The sequence below is a fragment of the Coregonus lavaretus genome (genome assembly GCF_964263955.1).
Source record: "Coregonus lavaretus genome assembly, chromosome: 20".
NCBI lineage: Eukaryota > Metazoa > Chordata > Actinopteri > Salmoniformes > Salmonidae > Coregonus > Coregonus lavaretus.
In genome coordinates this window covers 34,404,500-34,414,685 of record NC_140007.1, presented here as the reverse complement: position 1 = coordinate 34,414,685, position 10,186 = coordinate 34,404,500, and the positions used below count along the sequence as shown (strand labels likewise).

At 44.9% G+C, this 10,186-nt stretch overlaps 1 protein-coding gene across 1 annotated transcript; it reads left to right on the top strand.

Moving 5' to 3' along the window:
• Nucleotides 1-3,548: 3,548 nt before the first annotated feature.
• LOC311147770 (uncharacterized protein) lies at nt 3,549-9,342 on the top strand. The gene is made up of 8 exons (XM_084184543.1): nt 3,549-4,449; nt 5,260-5,363; nt 5,646-5,817; nt 6,001-6,104; nt 6,483-6,663; nt 7,511-7,616; nt 8,607-8,767; nt 9,014-9,342. The coding sequence occupies exons 1-5, from the start codon at nt 4,241-4,243 to the stop codon at nt 6,506-6,508; spliced, it is 615 nt and encodes a 204-aa protein (XP_084040669.1). The 5' UTR covers nt 3,549-4,240; the 3' UTR covers nt 6,509-6,663; nt 7,511-7,616; nt 8,607-8,767; nt 9,014-9,342.
• Nucleotides 9,343-10,186: the final 844 nt, after the last annotated feature.

The window sequence follows — 10,186 nt, the reverse complement described above, 5'->3', positions numbered from 1 at the left end:
TCTGTTATATCAAGGATACCAGGGGACCAAACCTATTTTTCAGACGCTCATTTGAAATGGCAGTCTTCAACTTGATAGTGAAGAGGGATTGGCCATGCCTCCATTCCAGTCAATCTTACACACTTTACGTGCAGATGAGGACCTGTGCTCTTACAACTACAGAAACCTTCTTGTGTGTATTACTTTTTAAATATTTTGTTATAATATTACTTATTACTATAGTTTCCATGAGGATATTCAACTTTATTCTAATTTCTTTAATAGTTCATATACATTCTAATCCATTGATCATTCATTGGTAATATGAAAAATGCAATATTATTTGAAATAATGTATAAATAATTTACTGTATGTCATTTAAAATATTAGGTGTAAAACCTTTTTTTCTGTTTTGTTGTAGATCTTTTGCCCTGTAAAGTATGTATTATTGATTAATTAGATTGTTAATACAACACATGTAGTTATATTAATATAAATGTCTGTACAATGTTTAAAAAGATAATGTATGAACTCCTCTTTCAAGTGAAAATAAATAACGTATTTTTTTTTTGTGTGCTCATTTTCATTTTATTTTCAGATCTTTTCAATTTGGTCTGTTATTGCTGCAAACGCCCACATCTTTACCTCTGGCTTGGAGACTAAGTACCATCCAAGGAGAACATACAGCATTATACCTGTCACAGTCTACAGTATCAGTGTTTTAGTTAAAGGGGCAACCTGCAGTTGCTCCATCCATTTTTGGACTTATAAATTAATGATATGTACCCATTGATTGAGGAATATAACTTATAAATGCCTCATGAGCTAAGTTCAACTGTCGTACCCCATCAGAACCCAAAATATAAGCTGGTTTTCCAATGTTTGTAACCAAAGCAAATGTAAACAACCACTGTATAGCCTCAAAACATGGGAAAAAACTATCATTTTGATATCATGGATGGTCAGTCCTTGCATCCACAGCTCTGTCTATGAATTTGAGAGTGGTTACATTTCTCCAGGCCCATTCCTCAGCTTTTTACCAAAACAGAGGGGGGTCACACACTGTCTCTTTGTCCTGTTCCTCTCAGCCTGCAGGACTGCCTGGTTCAATGGCAGTAAAGTGACCTCGGAGGGGGACTGAGCGCTCTTCAGCAACCTGAGAAGGAACCACGGGAGAGGGATCTGTCCTAGACCTGTGGACATGGAGGTTCAGACCCTCTCTGGCATCAAGTCTCAGCACACTAAAAACACATTCCACCAGTAGAGTGGTCGCCTTAATGACCTAATCTTAACTGTGTTGTCATAACTGTACCTGCAAAAGAAACCCTGGGAATATCAGAAGTGAGGGACATCCTACACTCATATATATAAATAAAATTTAAAAAAGGCGCTATCTAGAACCTAAAAGGGTTCTTCGGCTGTCCCCATAGGAGAACCCTTTTAGGTTCCAGGTAGATATCACGTTTCAGGAGAAGACCCAGATGAAGACAGTGTCGAAGTAACAAAAGTTTATTACAAAAACGGGTGGCAGGCAAACGACAGGTCAAGGGCAGGCAGAGGTCAGTAATCCAGATCAGAGTCCAAAAGGTACAGAACGGCAGGCAGGCTCAGGGCAGGCTGAATGGTCAATACTGGGAAAACTAGAAAACAGGAACTTAGAGAAAGACAGGAGCAAGGGGAAAAACGCTGGTAGGCTTGACGAAACAAAACTAACTGGCAACAGACAAACAGAGAACACAGGTATAAATACACTGGGGATAATGGGGAAGATGGGCGACACCTGGGGGGGGGGGGGGCGTGGAGACAATCACGAAGACAGGTGAAACATATCAGGGTGTGACAGTACCACATCCCCCCCCCGGCGTACTACCCGGCGTTGAGGCCTGGGTCCAGGATGTCCCTAGCCACATGAAAAGTGGGATGTATACGGAAGACGAACAGAAGAGGGGCTAATGATCTTGGAGATGGGGAAAGGGCCGATAAACCGGGGGGAAAGTTTGCGGGAGTCCACCCGGAGGGGCAGATCTTGGGTGGACAGCGATACCTTCTGCCCGAGAACCCCGGTCGGAGACCATATCCACTGGGAATCCGTGGATCCGGCCATCTCTTTGACGGAAGGTAGCTTAGGGAGAGGAATGAAGTGGGCGGCTTTGGAAAACCGGTCCACAAATGTCAGGATGGCGGTGTTGCCATCAGACGGGGAAAGACCCGTGACAAAGTCCAGGGATATGTGAGACAAGGGACGGTGAGGAACAGGCAGAGGTTGTCGTCGAGGTAGATGAAGACTAACCGGTTCAACATGTCGCGGAGAACATCATTAAACAGGGCCTGGAACACAGCTGGAGCATTGGTAAGACCAAACGGCATGACCAGATACTCGTAGCGACCGCTGGCCGTGTTGAAGGCACTCTTCCCCCTTCCGAATCCGCACCAGGTGGTAGGTGTTCCGTAGGTCCAGCTTGGAGAACATGTTGGCCCCCTGGAGCGACTCGATGGCCGAGGAGATGAGTGGTAGCATGTAGCGGTTCTTCACCGTGGCGTCATTGATGCCCCTGTAATCGATGCACAGGTCGCAGGGTTTTGTCCTTCTCCTCCACAAAGAAGAACCCTGCGCCGGCGGCGGAGGCAGAAGGACGAATTAACCCGGTAGCTAGGGAGTCTTCAATGTAGGTCTCCATAGCCTTGGTCTTCGGACCCAACAGTGAGTACAGTCGTCCCCCGGGCGGAGTGGTGCCTGGGAGAAGGTCGATTCCGCAGTCGTAGGGTCGGTGTGGCGGAAGCGAAGTGGCCCGGGCCTTACTGAACACCTCCCGGAGGTCCTGGTACTCCGCAGGAATGGCGGATAGGTCCGAGGCAACTTCCGATCCCCCAGGAAGACATCCCGGGGCAGGCTGCGCTGACTTCAGGCAATAAGCGTGGCAGAACAGGCTCCAGCCCATGATGGCACCAGTAGACCAGTCAATAAAGGAGTTGTGTTGCTGGAGCCAAGATAAATCCAATACCACAGGAACCTGAGGAGACTTAATTAGCAGGAATTGGATCGTCTGTGGTTCCCTGATAAGCGTAGGTTGATGGAGGTGGTATTGTGGGTGACGTGGCCTATAGAGCGCCCGTCCAGCGCTCTAACGTCCATGGGAATGGAGAGGGGCTGAGTGGGGATGCCCAGCTCGGACGCCAGGGTAGCGTCCATAAAGCTCTCGTCGGCCCCAGAGTCGATGAGTACCCGGAGAGATTTCGACTGGTTCCCCCACAGCAAGATGGCTTGAAAGGGGGTGTGAGTAAGGGGAGAGGAAAAGTTATCCGTATGGCCCACCAGAGTACTCGCTCCTACTGGTGAGCCTGGTCTTTTAGTGGACAGGTGGACACAAAATGACAAGTAGTCCCGCAATACAGGCACTCTTCTTGTGAAGCCTGTATTACCGTTCGGCTGGGGACAGCCTAGCTCTGCCTAGTTGCATCGGCTCGGGAAGAGGTGAATCGGCAGACTTCGGAGACTCTCGGGAGAACTCGGGTAGCCTCGGGTTCTCTCGGTAACGGAGCCGTCGAGGACTTCCGGGATACCTCGGAGGCGAGGTGGAATCCTTGGGCGGGCGAGTGGAGTCGGACTTCCTCCGTTCCCGTAGTCGCCCATTGATCCGAAAGGTCAAGGCGATGAGCGAGTCGATATCCGTCGGTAGTTCCCGGGCTGCAAGCTCGTCCTTTACTTCCTCCGATACTCCGTGCAGGAACGTGTCGAACAGCGCTTCCGGGTTCCAGGCACACAGCTGCCAACGTGCAGAAATCCACTGCATAGTCTGCCCCACTGCGGGATTCTTGCCGAAGCTGGAGTAACTTCCGGGCAGCCTCTCTCCCGGACAATGGAGCGTCGAAAACCTTATTTACCTCCTGCATGAACTCCTCCAGACTGAAGCATACGGTTGACTGTTGTTCCTACACTGCCGTAGCCCAGGCGAGAGCCCTCCCGGACATCAGCGTGAAGAGGTACGCTATCTTAGAGCGGTCGGAGGAGGGCTGCAGCCCGATGATGAGCGAACACTGAGCGAGAAATGCCTGACAGGTTCCCGACTCTCCAGCGAAGCGTTCCGGGGGAGGTAAGCGGCGTTCTCGGGAAACCAGGGAGACCGTGCTGCTAACAGCCGGGTTACTGAGGGTCTGGGAGGTTACGGTCGTGGTAGGCTGCCTAACAGACAACCCGCGGAATTGCTCCAGCAGTGTGTTAAACGCTCGGTCATGGCGTTCGGCCAAGGTCTGGAACCCTTCCATGAGACCAAGAAGCAACTCCTCGTGCCTTCCAGTGGTGGCTCCTTGGGAGGAGATGGCGTTGCGGAGCTGGTCCGAGTCTGCTGGGTCAGTCATGGCCAGTTCGTACTCTCACATTTCAGGAGAAGACCCAGATGCAGACAGTGTCGAAGTAACAAAAGTGTATTACAAAAACGGGGCAGGCAAACAACAGGTCAAGGGCAGGCAGAGGTCAGTAATCCAGATCCGAGTCCAAAAGGTACAGAACGGTAGGCAGGGTCAGGGCAGGCAGAATGGTCAATAATCCAGGGTGGTGTGACAAGGTACAGAACTGCAGGCAGAATAGTAAATAACAGGAACTTAGAGCAAGGGGGAAAACGCTGGTAATAATAAAAATAATAATATGCCATTTAGCAGACGCTTTTATCCAAAGCGATTTACAGTCATGCGTGCATACATTTTTTTTTTTTTTTTGTGTATGGGTGGTCCCGGGGATCGAACCCACTACCTTGGCGTTACAAGCGCCGTGCTCTACCAGCTGAGCTACAGAGGTAGGCTTGACGAAACAAAATGAACTAGCCACAGACATACAGAGAACACGGTATAAATACACTGGGGATAATGGGGAAGATGGGCGACACCTGGAGGGGGTGTAGACCATCACAAATACAGGTGAAACAGATCAGGGTGTGACAGTAGAACACTTTTGGTTCCAGGTAGAACCCTTTCCACAGAGGGTTCTACCTGGAACCCAAAAGAGTTCTACCTGAAACCAAAAAGGGCTTCTACCCGGAACCAAAAAGGGTTGTCCTATGGGAACAGCCGAATAACCCTTTTGGAACCCTTTTTTCTAAGAGTATAGGTTGGGGTCAATTCCATTTAAATTCAGACAGTTAATTCAGGTGGTTTAAAGACATTTTCCTCATGAAGAAAATCAGAATTTGAATTTTGGTTTATTTCCTGAATTAACTGAATTGAAATGGAATTGATCCCAACCTAGGATGTCCCTCAGGTCTGATATTCCCAGGGTTTCCTTTGCAGGTACAGTAAATCAGAGGGCTTTGTTTGCCTGAACTCAGAGCAGCAGCGGAGACCGTGGGATGATTACAAAGTCATGTTGACCTGCTCAGGAACATTCTGTTCAGGTAGGCATCAATGCTGAGACCTAAATGTGCCATAGCTTGACCATAGATGGTGATGGATTCTCTTATTACGTTGGTTATTAAACTAAACAAATTGATACCATACTATTGCTATACAATACTTTATATAATAATGTATATAGTAGTATGAATAATGTAATAAGGGAATTTACTTTTAAATTGCATGGAATATGAAATATGTTGAGCCAGACGTTGGGTCCAGATGCTGTACGCTGACAGCCAGGTTGACTGACTGTTATTGATGTGGTTGGTTGGTTTGGACAGAGTGCAGGACAAACTGGTTCGACCATGACGACCCCACAGTGAACAGAGACTACGAGGTCCTGAGCGTGCTCCTCACCATGTACCCCAGAGATATCTGTCCTCAGCCTATAGCCATCGAGGCCCAGACCCACTCCGGACAACCTGCCTCTGACAGTGGAGACACTTTGCTTATGTGAGATGAATGATGGTAAATCTTCTGCTTTCTCTACTTTCTATCACTACTTTCAATTTTTTCTCTTCTGTATCTTCTTACTTTACTCTGGACAAGACCTGCAATCTCTGGGATGGCATTCATTGATCTAAAGTGCAAATGCATTTTGAGGGTTGGACTACAATTGATGGTTGTTTTTTGCAGTTATGATGCCACCTACAGGTTTGCTTGTGTAAATGCAGACCAGAGGAGTGGAAGCTGTAAGGACAACAGAATCCGGTTCACATGCCCTGCAGAGTTTTGTCAAGGTGGGTATCCTATATTAGTTTTCAGATAATATAAACTAACCCCAAGGAGTGTCCACAATAGACAAAAATGTGTTTGTCTCCAAACTATTTTTGAGATGCATATGTACTCTTTCTCCCACATGTCTATGGTACATGGCAATGCCAAAGCTTGGAGACAAACAAACTACATTTTAGCTTTAATCATTATAATGAATGGAACTAATCAATAATTGAATTACCATCTATTACTATCTGTAGCTCAAGCACTAGTTTACGTTTCAGGGTTTTCATTGTTTTGAAAACACAAGGCTGCTCTCATATTATTTGTGTTCTAGAACCTTTGTTGATGGTAGAATACCTTTTTAAATGTCATGTTTTATTATATGTTTAATGTTCTAGTCTCTGAGGAGTGTGGGACGTGGTAGCTGAGCAGTGATACCCCGTCAGATGAGGGCGACCTGGAGTCCATCCCCCAGCTGCTGCAGACGTTTCCTGGTCAAGTGTGTAGAAACCCCATCAGCATCGAGGCCCAGACCACCTATAGGATATCTGCTCAGCACACTGGAGACACCTTCCTCTCGTGAGCAGCTCCTCTAACCCTAGTTTCATTTCCATATCCTGGCTCGACCCTAACCCTAGCCTCAACCCTAACCCTAGCTTCATGTCCACATTCTGGTTGAACCCTAACCTCAAGCCTAACCCTAGCTTCATGTCCACATCCTGGCTCAACCCTAACCCTCAACCCTAACCCTAGCTTCATGTTCACATTCTGGTTCAACCCTAACCCTCAACCCTAACCCTAGCTTCATGTTCACATTCTGGTTAAACTCTAACCCTCAACCCTAACCCTAGCTTCATGTTCACATTCTGGTTCAACCCTAACCCTAGCTTCATGTTCACATTCTGGTTCAACCCTAACCCTCAACCCTAACCCTAGCTTCATGTTCACATTCTGGTTCAACCCTAACCCTAGCTTCATGTTCACATTCTGGTTCAACCCTAACCCTCAACCCTAACCCTAGCTTCATATTCACATTCTGGTTCAACCCTAACCCTCAACCCTAACCCTAGCTTCATGTTCACATTCTGGTTCAACCCTAACCCTAGCTTCATGTTCACATTCTGGTTCAACTCTAACCCTCAACCCTAACCCTAGCTTCATGTTCACATTCTGGTTCAACCCTAACCCTCAACCCTAACCCTAGCTTCATGTTCACATTCTGGTTCAACCCTCAACCCTAACCCTAGCCTCAACTCTAACTCTAGCCTATTAATGTTAATGTCATTTAGGAGTTTGTTTTGATTTGTATATTGAGTTTTAAATTAAATTAATAGAGTCTACTTCCACACTCGTAGTGAGAGAAAGATTAAACACAAACTTTTACTTTCCTCTGAAGTGACAGTGTTTATTTTCATTCTTTGCTCAGCTATGATGTCACATTTGGGTTTGTCTGCATCAACTCTAAACAAAAAGATGTGGACAGTGCAAGGACTACCACGTGATGCTAACCTGTCCCTCTGATATCTGCCAAGGTAAATCCTCCTCACATACTCTATTGAGAGGTCCATGCAGGAGAAGCATCTTTAATCACCTTTGTCTTTATTCAAGCTGATATGTGATATGCAACTGCAGAATGTTGCTATCCTTTATATTTGACTGTGATATGTGGTTGTTTCACAAAGCTATCTTAAGATGAATGCACATACTGTAAGTCCCTCTGGATAGGAGCATGTGCTAAATGGCTAAAATGTCAAATGTAAATGTTTTACATACAGATCTCATATTACTATATTGAATTAACATTTTAATTTTTGTAAATATTGATGTCAGAAATGTATCATTTTTACAGTTCTTTATAAAAAATGTAATTATTTGTTACATTTGACTGTGTAAAACCTAGCAGTGCTACTAGGTGAGGCGGATATATAGCATATTGCAAAAAAACATGATTATTTGTCTCTCTGAAAATGAAACCATCAAGTGATAGATTTTAAACAAATACATATCTGTCATTAAACAACCCTATGACATAATTAAATGGTGAAAAAACACAGCAATCTCTTTCATAATTTCTTTAAACAATAAAAGCTAATTTACCAACATTTCTGAAAATGTGTATATAGCGTTTTGGAATTAAACTTTTCAAGTAAACTTTAGGACTGTGTTTATAATTAAAAACACTTGCACCACATCAAGCTAGTGCATAATAAGTTAAGCATAACCCAAAACATGTATTGATTGAGGTGATATCATAGAACAGCGTTTCCCAAACTCGGTCCTCAGGACCCCAAGTGGACGTTTTGTTTTTTTCCCTAGCACTACTCAGCTGATTCAAATAATCAAGCTAGATGATTAGTTGATCATTTGAATCAGCTGTGTTCAGCTGTGTAGTGCTAGGGCAAAAACCAAAACGTGCACCTCTTGGGGTCCTGAGGACCGAGTTTGGTAAACCCTGCTATAGAAGGTTATGTTCTTCTCCACAATGTGTCCTCTTTACTGAGCTGATCTTGCCTGTGTGACAGGTTGCAGGATGCGTTGGTTTGACTTGGACAATCCTATTGGGCGGGGCGACTATGAGACCGTCCTTCAGCTGCAGATGGAATACCCCAATTAGGCCTGTGGCCATCGAAGCCATGACCATGTCTGGTTCCCCCGCCCTGCAGACCGGTGACGTCCTCCAAGTGTAAGGCATACATACCTGCTCACAGATGACTTAGTGACCTCTATGATGTGTCACTGACATCCAATGATATCCAATAACAAACTAGGTATTGGCGAAATTAAAGGGTCAATATCCTTCACAATTCCAACCTACATTTTACATATTAAATTAGCTTACAGTCACATTTCCAAAGCTGTATGTATAGAACTTCAGGAGTTAACGCATGCCCATAGCTACTAAATGATTTGCCTGTGTGTATTTTCCAAGAATGATGCCACTCACGGATTTGCCTGTGTGAATGCAGAGCAAGATGGTAGACTCTGTCAGGACTACAAAGTCTGTTTCACCTGCCCTCGGGCATTCTGCTCAGCGGACAACCAATGAGAACCAATCCACATGACAGCAAAAAGAACCAGAGTTCTGCGCCGAATGGGACAAATGTGCTTTTGGTCTGAGGTACTTTATCTATGAAGGAGCTGTAGTTCCTAATGGCTGCTATAGAATATAACATGTAAAAGCAATCCTTCGTCTGCCTTAATTCTGACCTGGAAAAGTAAAATGCTTTTGTCTATGTTGAACAGGGTTGGGGTCAATTCCATTTCAATTCCAGTCAATTCAGAAAGTAAACCAAATTCCAATTCCTATTCCAAATGTTACTTATTGAAAAACAGTGTACTTCCTGAATTGGATTGAATTAAAATGGAATTGACCCCAACCCTGATGTTGAATTGATATCTTAATGTACATTTATCTTAATGTTAACATTAGCAAATATGAAGTATCATGTTTCCCTTCATGTACTATATATTGTAGCCTACAGTCGTGGTCAAAAGTTTTGAGAATGACACAAGTATTGGTCTTCACAAAGTTTGCTGCTTCAGTGTTTTTAGATATTTTTGTCAGATGTTACTATGGTATACTGAAGTATAATTACAAGCATTCCATACGTGTCAAAGGCTTTTATTGACAATTACATTAAGTTTATGCAAAGAGTCAATATTTGCAGTGTTGACCCTTCTTTTTCAAGACCTCTGCAATCCGCTCTGGCATGCTGTCAATTAACGTCTCGGCCACATCCTGACTGATGGCAGCCCATTCTTGCATAATCAATGCTTGGAGTTTGTCAGAATTTGTGGGTTTTTGTTTGTCAACCCGCCTCTTGAGGATTGACCACAAGTTCTCAATGGGATTAAGGTCTGGGGAGTTTCCTGGCCATGGACCCAAAATGTTGATGTTTTGTTTCCCGGGCCACTTAGTTATCACTTTTGCCTTATGGCAAGGTGCTCCATCATGCTGGAAAATGATTTTATCGTCACCAAACTGTTCTTGGATGGTTGGGAGAAGTTGCTCTCAGAGGATGTGTTGGTACCATTCTTTATTCATGGCTGTGTTCTTAGGCAAAATTGTGAGTGAGCCCACTCCCTTGGCTGAGAAGCAACC

Bases quoted from the DNA above. Each gene is read 5' to 3' on its own strand.
- LOC311147770 (XM_084184543.1), top strand. From the start codon at position 4,241: ATGAGACCAAGAAGCAACTCCTCGTGCCTTCCAGTGGTGGCTCCTTGG. The intron at 4,450-5,259 runs GTCAGTAATCCA...TTTCCTTTGCAG, and splicing joins CAGGTCAAGGGCAGGCAGAG to GTACAGTAAATCAGAGGGCT. The intron at 5,364-5,645 runs GTAGGCATCAAT...TGGTTTGGACAG, and splicing joins CTCAGGAACATTCTGTTCAG to AGTGCAGGACAAACTGGTTC.